This window comes from Triticum dicoccoides, chromosome 5B (assembly GCF_002162155.2).
Source record: "Triticum dicoccoides isolate Atlit2015 ecotype Zavitan chromosome 5B, WEW_v2.0, whole genome shotgun sequence".
In the NCBI taxonomy this organism is placed as follows: domain Eukaryota; kingdom Viridiplantae; phylum Streptophyta; class Magnoliopsida; order Poales; family Poaceae; genus Triticum; species Triticum dicoccoides.
Window position 1 is genome coordinate 329,648,901 of NC_041389.1, and position 22,917 is coordinate 329,671,817.

At 47.5% G+C, this 22,917-nt stretch overlaps 1 protein-coding gene across 2 annotated transcripts; it reads right to left on the reverse strand.

The window, feature by feature from the left end:
• Positions 1-12,732: 12,732 nt before the first annotated feature.
• LOC119308720 (spermine synthase-like) lies at positions 12,733-21,953 on the reverse strand. Of its 2 annotated transcripts, none has more exons than XM_037584857.1 (12): positions 21,707-21,953; positions 18,895-19,134; positions 18,729-18,773; positions 17,017-17,093; positions 16,816-16,938; positions 16,530-16,634; positions 16,379-16,451; positions 16,193-16,264; positions 15,891-16,086; positions 14,054-14,183; positions 13,685-13,759; positions 12,733-12,992 (listed from the first exon to the last, which is right to left on the reverse strand). In XM_037584857.1, the coding sequence occupies exons 2-12, from the start codon at positions 19,079-19,081 to the stop codon at positions 12,918-12,920; spliced, it is 1,158 nt and encodes a 385-aa protein (XP_037440754.1). In that variant the 5' UTR covers positions 19,082-19,134; positions 21,707-21,953; the 3' UTR covers positions 12,733-12,917. The 2 variants fall into 2 exon arrangements, with proteins under 2 accessions (XP_037440754.1, XP_037440753.1); XM_037584856.1 differs by having other exon boundaries at positions 18,895-19,109; positions 21,707-21,952.
• Positions 21,954-22,917: the final 964 nt, after the last annotated feature.

Below are 22,917 nucleotides of genomic sequence, written 5' to 3' on the forward strand. Positions count from 1 at the left end.
GGGGGTCCGGTAACCCCCCGGTACTCCGGTATATATCCGATAACCCCCGAAACTTATTCCGGTGTCCGAATATAGTCGTCCAATATACCAATCTTCATGTCTCGACCGTTTCGAGACTCCTCGTTATGTCCGTGATCACATCCGGGACTCCGAACTACCTTCAATACATCAAAACATATAAACTCATAATATAACTGTCATCTAACTTTAAGCGTGCGGACCCTATGGGTTCGAGAACAATGTAGACATGACCGAAACACGTTTCCGGTCAATAACCAACAGCGGAATCTGGATGCTCATATTGGCTCCCACATATTCTACGAAGATCTTTATCGGTCAAACCGCATAACAACATACGTTGTTCCCTTTGTCATCGGTATGTTACTTGCCCAAGATTCGATCATCGGTATCTCAATACCTAGTTCAATCTCGTTACCGGCAAGTCTCTTTACTCGTTATGTAATACATCATCTCGCAACTAACGCATTAGTCACATTGCTTGCAAGGCTTATAGTGATGTGTATTACCGAGAGGGCCCAGAGATACCTCTCCGACAATCGGAGTGACAAATCCTAATCTCGAAATACGTCAACCCAACAAATACCTTCGGAGACACCTGTAGAGCACCTTTATAATCATCCAGTTACGTTGTGACGTTTGATGGCACACAAAGTGTTCCTCCGGTAAACGGGAGTTGCATAATATCATAGTCACAGGAACATGTATAAGTCATGAAGAAAGCAGTAGCAACATACTAAACGATCAAGTGCTAAGCTAATGGAATGGGTCAAGTCAATCACACCATTCTCTTAATGATGTGATCCCGTTAATCAAATGACAACTCTTTTGTTCATGGCTAGGAAACATAACCATCTTTGATAAACTAGCTAGTCAAGTAGAGGCATACTAGTGACACTCAGTTTGTCTATGTATTCACACATGTATCATGTTTCCGGTTAATACAATTCTAGTATGAATAATAAACATTTATCATGATGTAAGGAAATAAGTAATAACTTTATTATTGCCTCTAGGGCATATTTCCTTCATTTCCTTCCTACAATATGCATCTTCTATGTGGCAATGTCATAGATGACGACGTACCTCGTGTGGAGCTGCTCAGTTTGTGGGATCACAACATTAGAGCTCCCTGGGGTCCTAGTAACCTTGTTGTCAAGTGCTCATTGGGGTTCTAGGGTGAATCACTTCGCATGTAGATTGTGCAACATCCTACGATCCGAAACCAAAAGGCATGTCCCTTTTACATAGTGGAGACGAATGGCATTGTGTACATATTGTTTTTCTTTCGGGAGTGGACAGGGGCTTACTCCTTTTACGAATGTGTCCCCTCCCCATGTTCTTTGTTGCTTCATTGGTGATGATTGCGTCGGTGGACAACAACCTCGACGAATCAAGCTCAAGTTTTTTTTTCTGATATATCTTAGTAGTTGCTTGTGATGTCTTTAGTGTATGCGATTTTTTGCTTGCACCTTGTATTTGTTGCTTGGGGTTTAATGACCTCAGGTTCTTTCCATTCATGGTAAGTTGTTGACCAATGTATTCGTAGCCGGTTGATGGTTTTGTTAATTCAAAATCGAACCGCCTCAAGCCTCTATTCTAAAAAATTAGCTAATTCATGTGTTGGTGAGAAAGTGTCTGGCGATGTGATACACGTCAACATGCAGAGATTTTATGCGAATGGGTGAAACGCCGCTCTCAACACTGAGTGTTGCACATAGTCAAGTTTTATTTACAATGTTTTAATCCTCACATAAAGAAAAGCTCCGTATTTTTACTCATGTTTGGTAACTTTTCAGCCAAAGAAGTGGGAATTTGTACGAGAGTGTTAGTGGAGAGATTACACGTGAAAATTGTATTTTTACACATGTCCCCTTGTTTGGCACGTGATGGGAATTAGTCTAGGATTTTCCATGGGCAGAAATTTGTCAACTCTCAGTACTCTTCCTACTTAAAGCATCTCCAACAGTCACCGAACGCGCCGCGCGCAAAAAATGGCTTTAGCGCGCGCCCATCGCCTGGTTTGGCGCGGCGCGCAGCGCCAGCTCCAGCAGCCGCGCTAAAATGCAGCGCGCGCACGCCGCTCCAGCAGCCGCGTAAAAATTGCAGTGCGCGCGCTCATTCTACAAACTAGGATGTAGGCATTGGAAGCATAGAAACTAAATAAATTGCATAGATTTTTTAACGATACAAAGGTATTTTACATCTGAAACATAGATTGCATAAAATAAAAACTACAAACGATAAAAAACTAAATAGATAGCATAAAAAACTACTCTAAGTCGCTATCATCATCACCATTATCATCCTCGGCGGTGTCGTCCGAGGTATCTAGCCATATGTCCAACCAACGATCATCGTTCTCCGTGAAGAACGACCTCCCACCTGCTGCAATGAGATCGGACTGCGCGTTCGCCAACGCCTTCCGCCGACACCTGTCCAACCGCGCCTCGCGGCGCCTTCGCGTGTCCTCCTCGCGACGCCTTGCCCAGTAGACTTGCTCGTAGGCGACGTCCTCCGGGTGGCGCCGGCGCCACTCCGCCATGACCGGCTCGTCCTCCTGGGCGACGAGGAGGCGGCGCTGCCGCTCGGCGTGCTCCGCACGGTCTTGTGCCGTGTTCAGACGAGGCGGCGGGGCGACGTCGAGCGCCTGCTGGAGCGTGTACACATCTTGGAAGTTCATCTGGCCGCGCGGCCAGCCTAGGCCCCACGCCGCCGCGTCGTACGCGCGGGCGGCCTCGCGCGCGGTCCCGTACGTGCCGAGGTCGAGCCGGAGATCGCCGGAGCGTATCTCCGCGTAGTAGCCGCCGTTGGGGCGCAGGCGGACGCCGCGGTAGCCGGACGCTCCTCGGCGGCGCGGTGGCATGGCGGCGCGGCGGTGGCGGGGCGCTGGGGCGGTGGAGGCGCGTCGGTGGCAGGGCGCTGGAGCGGCGCGTGGCAGAGAGGGAGATGAGAAGAGGAGGCGTGGAGAGGCGCGTGACGCGCGCCGCACTTTATAGGCACGCCGAAAGCGGTGCGCAAAAAATGACGCGTGAGCTGGCGCCTTTTCGCGCGCGCGCGCAAACGGTTCCCGCGCGCGTGATTTTCCCGCCACCGCTGGAGCGCGGCAGAACGTTCCGCGCGCGCTAAAAGCTGCGTTTACCGCGCGCGCGTCGTTTCGCGCAGCCGTTGGAGATGCTCTTAAACTCATATTCACTCCAATCAATCAGTGGACTTTTAGTCTCCTCATCAACTCTCACTCCTCATCTCTAACTCACACGATGAAATAGAGTGTCGAGTAAGCAAGCATTTGAGAAAACTATATGCTAGGCAACCACCCCGAGGAAATAATTGTACTCTCTTCCAATCAGGCAAAGCTTCGCGCCCGACCGCCTCGGCTCATCGCAGTTCGTGTCTATCCAGGCCCGTCGGCCTCTACGGCTGTCTACTCCCCCTCCAGCCCCTGCTCCTCTCGGCAAGCGCTAGGTACTCGTGCCTGCACAACTGAGCACACGAGACGGACGCCGAGAATCGAAGGAGAGGGCCACACTCCGTGCGAGGCAACGGTCCATGCACAGGGGAGGAGGCATGTTCGGTCCTCCGGCTGTGTGTCTAGCAAATATGCGCCTGATGAGCCGGAGGATAGCCTCCTCCGCGACGCCATCTATCAGGCATTGACATTGACGGAGACGAACATCCACTACCGCCGCCACAAAAATGACAAGACAATCCGGCTTGGCATGTAGGAGCCCGAGCAGCCCGCCAAGGAAAAAGTGACTGTCGCGGCGAAAGCCGACCGCCTCACCAAGGAGCAGGCCCATGCTGCCTGATGTGTGGCTGAGATCCACTCCTCCTCCTCCTCCTCCTCCTTCCCCTCCTCCTCCGACGACGACGGCACCACCATCGACGACAAAGACTCCCCTCTGGCCGCCGAGGCCTATGCCAAAGACTACTACCGCCATTCCGGTGAGCTCGAGAGGAAGCGCCTGATGAGGAGATGGTGAACTGTCGCCCTCCCTCGGCATTTATCTATCTAGCATTCTAGCTACCCTTAGGCATTACCTGTGCAGGTGGTGAACTTGCCACATTTTGTGTATGCTTGTATAAACCAAATATGCAATTATGGGCCCGAGCTCATCTGCACCCGATGAACCGTAAATTCAATAAACAATACTAGCAAAATTCAAAAATCTGTTTTTTTTTGCATGAAAGATGTTTTCAATGTGTGAGGTGCGTGCCAAATTTCAAAGAATTTACACATCTGAGTAGCTCTCAGAAAAATAAATCGAGTCCAAACGGTGCACAAATAGTAAAAAAATTCACATACCTCAACTTTGTCTTTTTTGCTGAGAGCTACTCAGACATCCAAATGCTCTGAAATTTGACACGGATATCATGCACTCAGGCATCTTTCTCCACACAAAAAATAAAATTTTAAAATTTTATTTAGCATTTTAACTGTTAGAAGGTAGGGTGGGATTTGGTGGAATAGTTGTTGTATTGCTTGAGCCTCGTGGGCATATAAATAGGAGTACATGATCTACTTGGAGTACAAGGCAAGCCAGAATATTTCCTAGTCTAACCTATGTTTCCTAATACAATCACGTTACTCAACATCCCCCCGCAGTCACAACGGTAGCGACGCAGACGGTGAGATAGGAGAAGAATCTGAAGGCAAGCCGACGGACACCCCCCCACAGTCGTAACGGTCGACGCATCATGGAGTCATGGCTAGAGTGGAAACCAACGAGGTTGCTCAAGCAGGCGGTAGCCCTTTGTGTCGTTTGTCGATGTAGCCAAGAGCATGGGTGGTGGAGCCGTGGTCGAGGTAGCCGTGCGAAGAATGCCGTGGTCGATGTCGAGTTGGGGCGCGCCGACCAGGCTTGCCAGGCCCGGTGTCGAGGAAGTCGCCGTGGAGCCGCGGGCGCAAGGAGGCGTCGAGTTAGTCATGGGCGCAGTGGTGACGAGGTAGTGGTGCGCCGGAAGGATGATGGTGTTGACGACGCGTCGCGGCGGGTTTTCCAAGCCCGGGGACACATCATGGACGAAGGCACACATCGGTGTTATCAGCACCGGGCATGCGTAGACGGATGAAGACGAAGTTGACGAAGCGCCGACCAGGCTTGCCAGGCCCGGGGACACGTCGTGGATGAAGGCACGCATCGGTGTTGCCAGCACCAGGCATGCGTAGACGAGGTACCTGCACGAGCTGCACGCCATGTTGGAGAAGTCGGAGGGGCCAGCAGAGAAGAACTCGACGACGATTGCGGCACCCATCGGCGCGGGGCCGATGTCACCAACGGTTGTCGGAGTAGACGAAATGGTCGGGGTAGATGACGGCGACGCTGGCGACGGGCTGGTGCTTGGACTAAGACCGAAGGGGGTGGACGGGCGGCGCGGCGGCAGCGGTCAAAGAAGAGCGGTGGCGGCGGCCTGACGGCGGCGGCGGCGGCTAGGTTAGGAGTGCGGCGGCGGTGCTCGAAGTAGGCGAAGAACCCTGACAGCGCGACGAAGACCGACGCGGACAGTGGCGTTCCCGCGCTAAGGGAGACGGCATGGCGTATACCACGGGAGGTCGACACGCGGTGACGACGAAGTGGATCGCGGGCCGCGGCGCTACGGCCCGAAGAGGCGACGCAACGGTGGCACGAGGGGCGGGGCAACGGCGGGAAGACCTCGGGGCGGCGGCGGGGACCGCAGGCCGCAACGTGCGGCCCGAAGGGGCGATGCAACGGCGGTTCGCGAGTCGGTGCAGCTGCGGGGACGGCCTCGGGGCGGCGGCAGGGACTGTGTATCGCGACACTACGGCCCGAAGGGGTGACGCAGTGGCGACTCACGGGTCGATGCAGCCGCGAGGAGAACCACGGGGGGCGGCGCTGCGGTCCGACGGGGCGACGCAGCGGCAACCCAATGCTCGATCGATGGAGAGCCGCGCTGAACTCGGGGACGATCTTCACGGGACCTGCGGAGGCGCGCGTAACGGGCCAGGTCGGTCACGCGGCGTAGATGAGGCGGATCGCCGCGGCGAGCGGGTGATCAAGCCGATCACGCGCGAGGTCGGGGACGCCGCTCGGTGGAGGCGTGGTGGCGGCGGAGTCCGAGATGAAGTCGGCGACGACGGACGGCGTGAGACGTCGTGCGAACGAGCTTGTCAGCACCGGCACCCGGGCTGCCAAAGCAACACTGGCGCCCGGGCAGGGTGCCCGAGCGACCAACGGAGCAGCGACGCCCGAGTTGAGGCAGCCAACAAGCCTGACGCAGCCGTCCTGACGCAGCCGAGGACGAGGCCGGCGAGGTAGACCGCCGGGTCGCCATGCAGACGCGGCGGAGACAGGTGATGTGGATCGATGGGCGGGCCGGCGCGTGAGCGATGGCTATGATTGGCCGTTGCATGGCGCGTGGCCGCCGGGTCGGGGCGATGCAGGTGTCCCGGTCAGAGCAGGGCGGTGCCGGCCGGCGCAGGGCGATGGGCGGACCGATGCGCGGACGACGGCTGGCCCTGACGGGCCACCTCGGCGCCCGTGGCTGCCGGGTCGGAGGAGAGGCCGGCTGGTCGCGCCGGAGTCGAAGTAGAGGCGCTCGGTGTCGACGGCGCGGCGGACGACACAAACCGATCAAGCATAGATCGGAAAACCAAAAAAAAAACGCCGATCAAAACGACTGGCGAGAGAGCGAAAAAATCCGGAGCAAGGGCTCGGGAAAAAGACTCTCTATGGCAGCCGGTCAACACGACCGGCGGACGAACCCTAGGTACGGGCGGCGCGGCCCCCAGCGGCGGTCATGGAGGCCGACCGCCCCGGGGGCGGCGCGCGGGTGCGGAAGCGGCGGCTGCTAGGGTTTGGAACCCCGAAACTGATACCATGTTAGAAGGGAGAGTGTGATTTGGTGAAATAGTTGTTGTATTGCTTGAGCCTCGTGGTCATATAAATAGGAGTACATGATCTACTTGGAGTATAAGGCAAGTCGGAATATTTCCTAGTTTAACCTATATTTCCTAATACAATCACGTTACTCAACATTAATAAAAAAAAATGTTCAGTCCGGCTCTCAGAGCCCATGAACCAAAATGACACTCCCTGTATAAACTTGCTATCCCCGGTCTTATGTATTCTATGTTGCGTAGTGTTGATCATGTTGCATGGGTTGTATGGATTTGGCGTTTTGGATATGAGGAGAGCGGGTTGCGAGACGCCGAGAAATGAGTAGTAGTGAACATGCGCTGTCCACAGATGTAAGGGGCCAGCTTTTTGATTGTACTCCTTCCGGTCCTTCTTACTTCGCGTATTAGATTTATGTCGAGTCAAACTTTGCAAAGTTTGACTAAATATATATTAAAAAATATTAACATCTACATTATCAAATATATTATCCATGAAACTATATTTCTTAATGAATCAATATTGATTTGACATTGTAAATATTGATACATTTTTCTGTAAATTTGGTTAAAGTAGAGATATTTTGACTTCGGACAAACAAAAAAGGACCGGAGGGGGTAGATGCTTCAATCTAACCTGTTCTGATTGCTTTAGCCATTATTACTTCTTTCTTCCGAGAGAAATGATTGCTCATTGCGAAAAATGGGATGAGCATCAGTTAAAAAAAGCCCCACAGAGGTATAGGATTTACATATCACATCTCAGTTGGTCAAAACAAAGCACAGCCCAACAAACAGCCATCGCACCTCAGTCTGACTCAGCAAGCAAGCAGTTGGACAATTGGACGGCGCCACGTGCGCTGGTTGCTGTACTTACATCGAGTTTAAAACTCTGGATTGAATCTCTTGATACACGAGATTGACTTGAGCATTGTTAATTAATTCCTGGGATCAAACCATCGCCAGTAATTTAATGTGTGGAACCATTTACATTGTACTACGATCTAATCTGGTCTACTCAGCCCCTAAGCAGCAATCGATCACGGTGACTCGTCGCCGTCGGTGACGAGCCGCCGGTACCCCCGCGGCGGCCGGGAGAAGAGCGGTAAGCAGCCGCTGGTACTCCGCTGCTCGCCCATGGAGCTGAAGCACGCGCGCAGATCGTCCACCAGCCACTTCCTGGCGCCGCGGAGCAGCCCCGGGCGACGTCGCCGCCTCTGCCGCTCCTGCTCGTCCTCCCGGAGGCGGAGCTCCACCGTGTCGCGCAACGAGGCGTCGCGCGGGCAGGCCCTGACGGCCCGTGCCGCGACGGCGCGCGCGCGCCGGGCGTCCCCGTGGCCGAGCTCGAACGCGAGGTAGGCGCACCAGTAGTCGCCGTACGCGTCGGCGGTGGCGCCGTCCTCCTCGCTGCGGAGGCTGCCGTCCTTGGAGCAGACGGCGCCCCACTCCTCGAAGAGCCACCGGGCGACGCCGACGCCGCCGCCCTCCTTCTCCATGGCGATCCACGTCCTGTAGACGGATGCGTAGTCCTTGACGCAGCAGAGGGCGCCGCGGAGCAGCAGGCGCGCCTCCTTCATGTCGCCGTCCACCCTGCGCATCTCCCGCGCCGTCTCGCACCACCGCAGCGCCTGGCCGCGCGCGGGCCTGGTGGCGTCCAGGAACTCGTAGACGCTCCGGCGCCGCTGCCGCTGGGCCTCGCCGAGCACGGCCATACCCATCTCGTGGACGGACGGAACCGGGCCGGAGAGCCGCAGATGCGCCCGCCCTGGAGCGCTCGTGGTCAATGTCTAGCTAGCGATTAGGGCACTGAGTTCGTGGGACGAGCAGAGCGAGGGCGGCAATTTGTAAGGGGCATCTGGTGGAGCCGTGCTACACGCGATGCGGTTGGTTATCTGACTCCAATCCGTCCTCGGAGAGAGAGAGAGAGAGAGAGAGAGAGAGAGAGAGAGAGAGAGAGAGAGACCATGCTAATACCTCGTGCTATCATTCACATAACGGATTGCCGCGCGCGAACTTGCCGAATTCGTTTTTTTTTGTTTTTGAGAATACTTGCCGAATTCGTTCGCATGTCTCGCGAAGGCAGTACTGACGCGTTTGGTTGACTGTGCATCTATTTTCGTCATTTTCCATACTTGTTCCATTTATTTATTTTTGCGGGTGCATACTTGTTCCATTTAGACTTGATTGAGCAAAAACATGCAAAAAACCAACATCTGAACATTGTCTGATTATGTGCATAACCTCCAGCCTTGCTGTCTGTCGACGATGCGCTGGCCCCGACGCCAATGCAGGACGACCCGGCCTACTACAATGAATACATGCAGGACGTGATCTACGAGGGTGGCCAAGCGTACAATGCCAACAAGACCCAAAGCCAAGACGGTCGCGGCCAGTACACTGAAGGGCAAGAAGACCCGGACGGCCACGATGAAGAAGACACCGATGGTCACAGCAACCAAGGGCAAGAAGACGGTGTGGACATCTACGATGAGCCATTTTTCCACGATGAGCTCTCTCAACAAGTAAATGCACAAAGGAGGCAACAAAGCATCCGGATGGAGGATACACCAAGGATGAAGACAAGTTGATTTGCCAAGATTGGATCGAAATTGAACAAGATCCTGAGACCGGCACAGAGAAAAATGGCACAACGTTTTGGACGAAGGTCAATACATACTTTTTTTTAGGGGCCATACATAGTTTCATGAACATATGAAGGTTGAGCCTTACAAGTTTGAGAGTAACTGTGGCGAGGTGTCAATCCAAAAAAGGTGGGACTTCATCCAATTGGAATGCAACAAGTTTTGTGCAACCCTTCAGAACATCACCGGTCGTCTCGTGAGTGGTCTAGGCATCAAAAACATGGTATGCAATTCCTTCCCCTTGTTCATATGTGTGTATCTTGTTGGTTGATGCTTTCATCTCCATTGCATATGAATGCGTATTGTTGCTTTCATCTTCATTTGTAGACATACCAATCTTTGGAAACCTTCAAGGACCAACATGGGAACAAGACATTCACGTTGACCCATTGTTGGACGATGATTTGTGAGTGCCCAAAGTTCAAGGAGCAATATGCCACCCAAAAAAAAGGTGAGGGCGGTGGCAGTCGTTGAGCCAAGTAAAGTTGAGAAGCGGCCGAGGGGGAGACCAAAAGTTGGATGACAAGCGTGACACTTCGATACTCGCCTTGCAAGAAACTTTGAAGGGGTACATGACCCAAAAGGAAGCAAGGGAGAAGAGGAAACGCGAAGAGAAAGAGGAGCAAATGAAGACCTACTTCGACATACAAAAGAAAAAAGCTCGAGGTCGAGGAGAGCTATGCTCGGACAAAAGCAAACGAGTTGAAACTCAATTTAATCTCGAAGGAAGTCGAGATCATGTTGGTCGACTTGAGAAAGATGTCTCAAGAAAGAGGATTTGGTTCGAGAAGAAGCAAAAGAAGATGCTCGAGATAGATACATGAACTATGGCCGTGACGCGATTATTTTGTATGCTAGCATGTGTGCTAGCATGAACTACGGCCAAGGTGCATGAAGTATGGCCGAGAGGCAATTTTTTGTAGACTGACATGTATGTCGGCCGCTGTCACGTATGCCAGTATGAATTATGGCCGATGGATGATTATTTTAGGCTGACATATATGCCGGCCGTTGGCACGTGGGTCGGCATGAAATATGCCCGAGAGGCGTTTGTTTTCAGCTTTTATTTGCGCAAAATATGTTTATTGAACAATTCGGCCAGGCGGGCCAAATGGGTCAGCCTGTTGGGTGCACCAACCAGATTTGCATGGACAAGGCCAGACGTCGCGCCTCCAGCCGACCCAAACAGACCAAAAAGCGAATCAAGTCCCCATATGTTTGGATCACGACGTTGGAGTTGCCCTAACTGCATGGACTTGATATCTCCTACCGAGCCTCACCCCCTCTTCGACGCCAGCGGCTGCCGAGCGAAACCCATACGCATGATGTGGTCCCTTTGTTAATTTTAATACCCAACAACTATTGTACCGGCATGCATATACGTTTTACTTGTGTTTACTACCTCTATTTTTATTTACTCCCGATATTAGCTTTCACTGAAGTCAAATTTTATAAAGTTTGACCAAGTTTGTAAAAAATAATATAAATATTTACGGTAACAAATTTTTGTGATGTGAAAATATATGCAATGATGACTCCAATGGTATTGATTTGGTGGTGTATATGTTAATATATTTTTCTACAAACTTGTTGAAAGTATATAAAGTTTGACTTTAGACAAACCTAATAGGCGGAGTAAATAAAAATGGAGGAAGTACAAGAAAAGACCTCATAAGAGCATCTACAGCTGGGCGCCGCAAACCGACCTCAAACGCCCGGGCGGCCCGCCCGGCCGGTCATGAAATTTTGACCCAGATGGGCACCTCAAATGCCCGGGCTGACAGGCATCCCTCATATCCAACTCAAATATGAGGCGGATATGGCTCATCCAGGCGCATCCACAACGTCAGGCTGACAATGGGGTCCCACGCAGAATCACCCGGAAACACAGCTGTCCAAAGCTCATCTTCTTCGTCGGAACGATGTCGCCGTGTGGCGCCGCTCCAGCGGGCCGTGTAGTGCCTAGCATGGCTATTTAACATGACCGCCGGCAACGGGGCCGATAGTGCACAGGAATTTGGCTCGTGTTTGAATAGTTGCCAAACTGTTGTGCCATTGTGGCCATTTGCCTACTTTCTGGCTACTCCCTAGTCAACGCTCCGAGCTTCCAATAGTAATTCAATCAGCAAATTCAGTGGCCATTGCTGCTTTGACAGACGATTCGCTTAATTGGTCAGCCTATGGACATCTGATGATGGAAATCAAGAAGCTCCTGCAGCTTCGTGGGTTTGTTCTGCTTTTAATTGATCGTAATCAAAATAGTGTTGCTCGTAGTCTAGCTAATGTAGGGAGAACTGGAGGTAGCACCGCCTGTTAGTTGCACCAGGTTCCAGACAGTATCAAACAGCTTGTATTAGCTGACTGTAACGCTATTTCTAAGGAATAAGAACCCACTTTATTCGGAAAAAAAAATTGAGCAACAAAACCTTGCACGGTTAATTTGGGTAGGCATCAGATTTTCTAGAGGCTTGCCGTCAGACATCTGCTGGGTAATCTTCGCTCAGTGATTTTCATTTTTGGGAAGCTTATTTCCTCATCTGTCTAGATCAGGGACTGCAGGCAAAGACATCGGTGACTGCACAGGTTGGCGCTGCAACCAACGGAGCCGCGAATGTTGGAACCAGCAACGGGGGACGAGGATCCTCTGCCGTTCGGCAGGGTGCCGTTCGACCACTGACTGATGGACCCATCGGGGAACAGGCCCATATGACAGCGCCACAACGGTAGGAGCCGCACGTCAGGGGAGCCGCTTCCAGCAACGGGGCGTGCTGCGACCACGGGCTGGAACCAATGGCGTGATGCTTCGACAATTGTCACCGTGTGCTAGCATCATTTGGTCACCCCGGGCGGCAAGCTGCAACCACACGGTGATGCTGGAACGGGCGCACTGAAAAGCTACAACAAAGCTGCCATCGGTGCTGGAGAAGACCCATCTGAACACCGTGATGCTACAACTAACGGCGGCCACAATTTGCTGCAACCGGCGATCAAAAGTTGCAACCGTGATTCCAACGAACTGGATGGGGAGCGATGAGTGGGGATTTGTTGTTTCAAGCGAGGCGAGTGAGATGAAAAACACATACGAGGCGAGCGAAGGCTGAATCCAACGGTTACTACTTACGGCTGGGTGCATGGTACAGCTGGGAGGCGACCGGCGCAAGGCTCGGGCCGGACGGCCAGCGCCTAGCAGTGCCCAACTAAATACACCCAAAATGATACGGTAGCCACACAACTTTCTCTGGTTTATCCATTCCCAGGAATCAATCCAACAAATCTTGTCATACCATCATATCAATCGCACAAAGCGTATTGCCATATCCCACACAAATTATGTTGCTACTATACCAGTAAGTACTTGATGTCCAGCACACGGACTGTTGAACAAGTCCCGGAGCCCTCGTCTAAGCGGTAAGAATTTCACTGTGTGGCGCGACGGCAACCTTCGCTGGTTCTGCTGATTTTTCCTCTTGTTGTGCCTGTGATGGTCCAAACAATCTCCAGTTAAGCTTTTTGACAATTCACTTGTTTGGCATAGGAAGAACCAGGTTGGATAGGGTAGAGAACTAATTCAAGATTACTAGTAGTAGTAAATATGGGCACCGCAGGGAGAATGGTCATCTTACTAGAATAGGGGGTTTTAAACATAGAAATAATGACTTTGTATCTACTCCTATATCTCAGTACATTTTAATAACCCATATTAAGATACTGTACTCCTTGCTCATAGAACATTCGTTGCCAATAGGGATCAATAAATATACAATGTACTAAGGTAGAGATATTATATTTTGCAGAAGTTAACAAAGGCCTGAAAGCAATAAAGCTAGGATATGTGGCGACTAGTTAATTTTTTAGACTGTTTGCTCTGATTGTATTAGCGGGTAAATGTACAACCAACCATCAAGTCAAGTCGTCCTATAGAACTCAGATGTGATGAAGTAAATGTTGCAGTAAAGAAAACTCTCCAAATTAAGAAACCACGCGAAATACAAGAGAGGTAAGCGCCACAGAGGTACAGTTGTAACTTTTCATGGTTTTCTAGGTAGTCTCAGAAAGCAGGTGGAAAAAGTAAATTGTGCTTTCAAAAAGTTGTCCAAATTATAGAACACACCAAGTAAAGACATTACACAGGCAGATTTATATCATTTAACAAATTGAAGAAACATACCCCTATAGTGGAGCAACTATATGCTTCTAGCTCTCTCTTTGCAAAGGTTGGAAGAACAAACGCTGCCCTATGCATCTGGAAAGCAGCCAAAATAACAAATCAGTGTGCTTAACTGCTTATGGATGGCAATGAATCGTAATGCCAGATTTCTCACGTCTGAGTTGGAGTGGAGTATTTTTAAAGAATTAAGATGAGGTATATACAGTAACTTGCGACTTGCAGAGCATGAAATCATTGCAGCAGAAAATTCGAGGAATATTAGAATTCTGCATCATTTTATTAGGAGTATACTACAGCATATACCAAGACAAAAGCAATACAGTATATTGTAAAATTGGCAGGATAGGTAACTTTCTAAACAGAAAAAACCTCAGTATTATAAAATCTGATGTCCCTCCCTGCTGTCATAGCGCCTTCTATTTTTTCAATTGGATTTATGGGTGCCAGGAAGTTGACTGGTCGACCCTCTTTGGCACATAGCAAAAACCCAATTGCACCACTGCAAATCAAGTAAATGTTGCATTACAAGTAAATTTCAAAAGGAGTAACATTTAGCACGTCAAAGACTTCATCTAAAGCTGCAACTCAGCAACATTTGTTTCTCACAACCAGCAGCTCTTAATGCGTATTCTAACAGGAATGGCAGCCAGCAGTGGGTTGCCTAATCAATGAAATTCAGATATATTATGTTTTAATTTTTTGTACCAAATTTACAAGGGCAGCTGACACCAACACTTAATAACAGTTGTTTAACTAAAAGGTTAGATAAATTGGCCCAACTTCTCTTTCTAGGAGGAATATGCCCTGAACTCTCAAGATAAAATAGCATCCCTAACAGCATTTATCTTTCACAAAACAGCAATACAAAATCTCTTATTTGATGCCGATGTGGAATATGCAACGTGTCGAATATTTCCATCTCTTGTCTCTCGATGTGTTTCTGAACACAGCATATCAGGATGGTTTCTTGTTTGCTTAATATAAATCAAGAATGTATTCATGGCAACAATACCTGTCCAATAATAATAAAAGACTGCTCAAAGTAAATAACTGGTGCAACAAAAAATAAAGAAAACATTAAGAGATTTAGGGTTTGATGTTTGATCCACCACAGTGCCAAACGGGTCCATATAGGTTACAATTGGTCACTACTGTAAAATTTCAACATCTCGCATCAACCAGCTAGCACGACATAAACCAGGTAAAAGGTATATATAATGTTGGGAATATTTTCTCACTAATATTATTGTCACAATAAGACGCTCCTTGCATGAGTTGAGCTAAATCTGAAACATCCTATCATTGATTGCCCAGCGCTGCAACCAATTTAGCTGCCAACAATAGTGACACCCATGAGGATGAAGCCAGAAAAGTTGTGCACCATTAGAACTAACCAAGTCCTATGTGCCACCACACTACTAAACTCCTCTCGCTGAGATGTCAAAAAAGAAAGAAGAATGTGTATGCAGCAAGCTTATTCCAAGTCCCTAGTATGTGCATCTACCCAACTGAGAATAACACAATAAGGAATTTGCACGGCTTGCATGCATTAACAAAAAAAGAAGAAAAAGCAAGGAAACACAACAAACCATACCCATATATGTTATGTCTTATGTGGTAACGGTTTCAGTAATGAAAAGCTTTATTGTTTCATGCCATCTAATATATCTAATCTACATGGCATATAAATACATGAACTGCGTTACAACCAAATAAAAAGGCTAAGTCTATACTAATAGGTGCATGCTAAATTTAACACATCATGCGGCTTGGCTGTTGCTATGAGATATAATAGCAAACTGCCAAATCTATCAAAACATAAATAAGCAAACTTGTGTTCAAAATATATACAGGGATGGCATATGCTTTTATTATGATCCAAAACAATGAAATTGACCTAACAGCACTTTGATGGAAAAAAAACAAAGAAAAATTACAGGTACAATTATAACAATACATAGTTTTATTTCTCTATTTGCAATTAAATTACTTTACATAACAGTGGTACAGAAACTTTTGAGCAGATGATGCAAAAATATGGGTGGATAGTTAGTATGTTTTTTAACTCAGAAGTTGTTCGAAAGGAAAAAAATCAGAAGTTGAAACAGAATGTGCAGTAGCTTGCAAAATGAAACATTAACCTAAGTAAAGACCACAAAACAGGCGTGCATAAGAAATTGATGGAGTATATGAAAAGGGTGAAAACCTAGGATATGTTGGGACACTTGCCCAGGCATAGTGGACAGAACCCTTGAAAGTCTCACAGCAGATCGAAAGCATGTCCTGAATCAGATGTGTATGCAACCACATACTCTCAGCTTGATTACAAAGAACACCGCCAGGTCTCAAAGCTCTAGCAATTGTCTCAAAAAATGGCTTCTCTACAAGTTCCTGAGCAGGCCCTGCAATTGACAGTGCCGAAAAGATAATGTAAAAACGGCAAGAACAAAGATAAAATACTCATGCTTTTAACTTGTCAAAAAAGAAGCCACAGTTGCATAAGCTGACCTATAGGATCTGATGAATCAACAATAATAGCATCATATGTCCCTTCAGGAGAATTTCTTAGGAACTCCACAGCTGGAAGGAAACAACTCCAGTATGAAATTTACAACATCAACTTAAAGCTACACCTATATTTACAACATCAACAAATACTGTTGTAGTTATGGCCTCGTGGGATTATCAACATACCATCACCAACATGAAGTCGAACACGAGGATCCTCAAATCCAACAGATAAGTCTGGGAAGAAATCTTTACAAACCTACACAGTAAGATGCATATCAGAAATTTTAGTAACATGGTTATATTTCTGCATATAGGTCATAGAAGAATTTTGTACATCAATAACTAGCTGGTCAATTTCACATATATCAATAGACTCCACTGAACCATGTCTGGCTATCTCTCGAAGTACACCACCATCTCCACCTCCAATAACCAAAACCTGCAATGTAGTTTCTAAGAACATAAGTGACTAGAGTGCTACATTTTCAATGGAAATGCAGATAAGAAAGGTTAAATCTGCTGCTATATAGCAGCAGAATATCGTCAATACAATTTCAATCATTAGATCAAAAGAGTCATATAATTCACTGTATAAGAAGGAACATAGATCACACGATTACCTTCTTAGGAGAAGGAATTGAACAGAGTGGGAGATGAGTAATCATTTCCTGGTAGGCACATTCATCCTTATCAGTCAATTGTACAATACCATCAAGCACAAGGACTTTTCCATAGGTTAACGACTGCATACAAAAACAACCAGGTTACACAACAGAAGGCAAACACAATTTTCCCTCTGGGTGTTCATAGATGAAGATAACCTCAAAAATCAAGACTTCTTGGTATGGTGACTTCCCCTGGTACAGGATCTTATCCACTTTCAAGGAATGGGTCTCTCCTGAGTAGGGAAAATGAAATCACAATGAGTGAGCAAGAAGTGGGGCTTGTTTCATTGCACAAGTAAATGCCCGAGAAAAATGAGAAGTGAGATGGTAAAGAGCAATTGGAAAATTCAATGTGCTTGAAGCGCATAGTACATGTAAACAAATTGTATCTTATTGAACATACTTAAGGACAAGAAGTCAAGATTCCTGAGTATAACCAATGTTGGAACTAATCTTGTTATTAGTGCTCATTAGATCATGCATGCATGTAGTTGAGATGTGACACTAAAAGCTGCGTCTGTGTACCAACATAGAGACATGATCACGTTTACATGGAAAGCTAATAGTGTTGATTAGTGCATGCAAGACTGGCCAAGTCATGGAGTTAGTTAGTGGCCTAGAGAAAAGTCGTAGTGGTAGTTGAGTGCATGGCCAGATTCTGGGGCCGTTGGAGGTTGCGCAAGTGCTGGGTGTGGGCATGCATGTAGCTAGGAATTAGTTAGTGGGCAGGTCATGGTATTAGTGGCCAGCGTCCAGCTTGTGCGTACATGAGTCTCTTGTACTGCTATATAAGTTGAGCAAATGAATAAGAAGGCAGCCGGTTGGGCACAGAAACAATGTAGCCAGTGTGACATACCATGGAGAAAATGCTTCATGACAAAGCCATGTTTCTTTCTCCCTGGTGCATGTGTGTGTGTGTGTTTCTTTTGAGTTTTTCATTGGTGTGTTCTTGTGTGAGACAAAACCATGAGAGGGAGAGAGTTGAGAGGAAGAAGAAGAGCGGTGCTGCGGAGGCGGCGCCAACAACCAACACACACATGATCCGGTGAAACATAAACACATTAAGGAGGTCAGGAATGAAACTAGTGCCAGAGACATGCGCAAGAGGTATGTATTTGTAAAAGAAACAGTTAGGGTAACACAGATGATTCAATGTTCAAATAAAAAATAAAAAATTCCAGAGGTCCGGATATATGAAACAGAACAAAGATCCATAAGAGTTTTGTTTTGGTAGGACTGAAATTAGACACGAAAACCATTGACAAAGAAAAGGCAACAAGTAGCACTGGGCTGCATATGCTCTCTAATCAGATGATGACTAAAGAGGAAAATTACACAAACCCAGATCACCACTTCAGCATGGAAAGGCAACAGTGTGCCACTGGTATAACAAACTAATGAAGAGAACACAATGCCTGCTTGTGGTAAACATGATACTATGTTAGATCAACTTTGTCCACCATACTTCACAATAACCGTGTCAAAAGGGGTGTGTTGAGTAAGTATATTGATAACATAACTAAAAATTAACCAAAACCATTTGTTTAAACAAAAGTGAAGAGGTTGTAGACTCATATTTATCAATAGTAAGAATTTCTCTTGTCAATACTGAGCCGGGCTAAATTATTTTCCCAAAACAGAAAAGCAAAAGTAAAATCCATTTTATCGACTCAGCACTAATACCATGCCTTAACATCAATGCAGGCATGCATCTGTTCAACCAGTAATCAAGTGTCTACCAGAATAGCATTTTGTCGCATAAACGGATGTAGAGAACTTAACATTACATTCCTATTGTGGATTATTATTCTAATGACAGGTATGACCATCAAGCAATAGAAAAAAAAAGGCACCAGTGAGGGAAATACCTGGCCACATTGGATTATTATAATACTGCAGTTTGCTCGCTTTACCTGCATATATGAAGCAATCAAATTTAGACAAAATAACTGGAGAATGATAGGAAGTTATAGTATTTCTGTTGTCAAGTACGAGTAGCAAGGATGATGCAATTGAGCACCAAGCTGGACATACCACATCGTGAGCGGGTTTCCGTGAACCATCCCGATACCATAGTGGCATGGCACTTCGCCTCAGATTCAGGTGCTGCAGCCCTCGCCTTGACACAGCAAGGAGGCAGTGGCTTTGCTGGGCTCTCAACCCCACTTCCCGTTGTCTGTGATGTCCCAGTCAAACCATTTCTTGCGTCTCCACCCTCCATGGATCCTGTTCTTTAAAGTTCCCAGCCTCTGAATCAAAGGAAAACCACAAAGACTTGAAGGAACAGTAAGTATACAACACAGGAGAATACACAATTTCTGCAGGAAACTTGGCACTAGATAGTAAATCAAATAAGATTATGATACCCAAACGCACATATGCGCAAGACAATGCAGGTCGTAATGAATGCCAAAAGATCACTGACACACATAACAAGCATGCACCATGACAGACATACAAGGGGATGAGAAACTCAGTACACATGCTCTGCAAGGCTCAGGAACACCAAGGTTTACGAGTCGACGAGTCGCTCCAGGGTAGAGACTCATAGACCAATTGTGACTAGTCCAGTCTAGTGCTGGACTAGTCGACGTGGTAATGTAGTACTCAACTACTAATACCTAGTAGTAGTCAGTGTTTTTAAGGTCTAACCCCGCCTTATTCTTGAGGCAGACATAGAAGAAACAGAGCAGTCAAGCAGTTTAGCATGTACCATATATTATTGCAAGGAAAATTAAGAAAGACTGAGAGATTAGGCCACTACCTATGCACTTCCTTGTGGCCCAAAAGCCCATCTACTAGCTATATATTTGCCCCTGTGACCTAATTCTACTATCCTCACTCACTTCTCCATGCACCACAGCCGCCACACAACTTCTGCTCTCTTTCCTCGTAACAGCACACAACCCTAAAACTCCTCCCTGCTCATCATGACCCTAGTCTTCTCTGATTCTCCCTCACTGCAGCATCCCTCCTTCAACGGCAGAGTAGATCCAGCAAGGGAAGGAACAGAACCAGCGGAGGGAGAACGGAGCAATGCTCCTTGCCACCGCTGCCGGCGGCGTCGGGTCAGTGGGTGCTGGCGGCGGCCTCGTCCCAGGTGCGGCTCGTTCTAGAGCAAGCCTGAAAACCTAGCTCTCCAATTTTACCTTCCCACGGCTGCGAGCTGGCTCACTTATCCCCTCCCAAATTTGAGTCGAGCGACTCATAGAGCACGACTAGTCCAGACTAGTCTACGACTAGCCTCTCGATAGCTCAATTCGGCTTGGTAGTCTACATGAGAATCCTAGTCGACATTCACATTGCGACTCATAGACTAGTCCCTCTACTAGTCCTTCGACTCGTAATCAATGAGCAACACACTAACCTAGTATTGATTACAAGAACATGGATTTTAAGAGCAGCATGCATTGATCGCAAGAAATGAGAACCTTTTCATAAGAGATGAGGTTTTGGAGCTAACGAGCGTTGCCCGCTTAATGAAAGAACCGATTTTGAGCCGATACCAGAAGTGGAAAAGAAAAAAGGAGTGGCAAATACAAGAGGATTTTATGTTTGGGGTAGCATAGGATTCCAGAAGCTCCTTGCGAATATGGTACTGACCTGTGAATGGTGAATCGAGGTAGGGCAAGGACGTGGCTGCATAAGGTAAGAATGAATAAGGGCAGGACGGGGAGCACAACGGTGGTGGCTTCTCTGCTACTCCTCCATACACGAAATTCTGCAACTAGCTACAGGTGGAGCTAGAATCTTGATGGATCAACAACTTTCGGGATCTGCACTGCTCAACGTATTCAATGCATTTTGAGTTGATTGTCGTATTGAGTTGAGGTGAGGTGAGGTGAGTAGCTGGGCAGCTAGTGCTACAGCACAATGTCAAAATTAAACGCCCATTTGTGCGCTAGCATTAACTTCTATCAAATTTATTAGGCGCTGTTTCATTTACTTTGGAGTAACTTTCTTATTGACAGTGTGATGCCCCAGCTATCACCTTCCTAGTCATTTCCATCAATCCATTGTTGAACCGTGTGGAAATGTTGTACTCCGCATTTGATTATGTCCCAACTATACGGTAGTAGCTTCTAAAGTTGAGTGCATTGGCAGATTTATGCTTAATGCTACAAAGCATAACAAAACCAGGACAAAAATAAAATAAAAGCCAACAGTTCAAGTACATGACCCAAAAAAAGTGCACTAAAAGTCATATCCAGGTTCGCCTGATTCACCATTCCAACCAGTTTCTCATCTTAAGAACATTACATGGTGTCACAAGGTAAGTGCTCTGACACATGTAAATTCGAAACCATTTGAGTGTCCCAACTACTATGAAATAAGAGCTCTGCCAAATCGTGTAGCACTCAGGTCATTCCAACCCCACATAGGTCTCCCTAGCATACGATTCGACTGTATAAACGATTTTATCCCGTTTGTATCGCAATTCAAATCTCACAAATAGGTTGGTGGCACATGTCACCAAACAGACCTGGACGTCCTCTCTATCTACTTTTTTTTTCTTCCTGGAGTATATAGCTGATGTGGGGTGTAGTGAGATGGCCGAAAAATGGGGCAAAGCCATGAAGGAGATGGCAACTTGAAACGGGGAAAATGAAAGGGAGAGGAGCTCCTTCTGGGAGTGTGGCCATGGAGGGTAATTTCCGATAGAAAAACTAGCCAATCTATCGGATGAAAGCATGCAATGTTTGCAGAGTTCGTAACTGTATCGGCATGCCCTAATCCGTAAGTAGCTACATGATGATACGAAGATGCAGCATGTCCGGCGGGCAAAATCAACAAATCTGCGAAGCGCGAACCGCATGAGTAGAACCAAAGCGACGGCGAGCTTTACCTGGTCGCCGAACAGGCGCTGCGGGGTGGGGGGAGCCGACGACGAAGTTGGAGCGCGGGAGAAGGGAGGCGGCGCAACCCTAGCGGCTGGCAGCGGCGACGCTTGATGCCAGGCAAAATTGGGGTCGAACTGCGGTCGCGGAGGTCGACTGAGCGGCGGCGGGGAGCCGGAGGCGGAGAGGCAGGGATGGGGTGGCGGCGCCGGTGGAGGACCGTAGGAACGCGGCGCGAGGTCCTCAGTCTGGCCGAGACAGTAGCCTTGGTCTTATCGGATTCAACCCGTCACCCGTGGGTTCAGGGTTCAGACCGTGGTTTGGACCCGCTTTGCCTGGTGAAAACCAGACCGGTCCGGAACCATCCAGTCCACCGTAGAACGCGATCAAACCGCCGCTTAGGATTTTTTCCTTTTATGGGAAATATTGCTGCATTTATTTAAACATCAGAGCTCGGAATGTCATCCCAGATTAAGCATAAATCTGCTTTGTAGTTACCCCACATGCTAATATTAAACATGCTATAGGGAAAATCCATCCTACCACCCGGTGGTAGTTACCCCACATATCTCATATACTAGCATGTGGTATTATATATATACTATTTTATTATTTTAAATATATTCATATACTATATCTAAGATATTTCAAAGCAAGTTTCATGAAAAAATTGCATATGAGCCCATAGTTTTTGTTATATTTGTAAAATACGTACATATTTGTATGTAAAAAAGAGCATACTCAAAAAATGGTACATACTACCTAAAAATTTGTATATATACTACATAATCATTATTATATACTACATACTACACGTACATACTCTCGGTTTTGACAGATACTACATACAACATACAAAACGCAAGTGATGGTAATTATTCTTATATATATTCTTATAAAAAACTGAGTTGGTGATGATGGTGTGTCCGCCATCTTGCAATATACTCCATCTGTCCCAAAATATAAGAACGTTAGTGTCAAAAACGTTCTTATATTTTGAGACGGAGGGAGGAGATCATATCTGACAGATAGAAAGCAAATTAAGGCAATTTTGCAAAAGGATACCAGCACCTCTCTCGTTCATCCTTATCTGCCACAACTTCATTGTTGAGTAATTAAAAAGGAAGCCTCTGAAACAATCTGGCATGATGGTCGTTACCGGTGTCGTCCATCCTCATGCCTTCGCCCGACCACCAATCATCACCGCGCCCCACTCCTC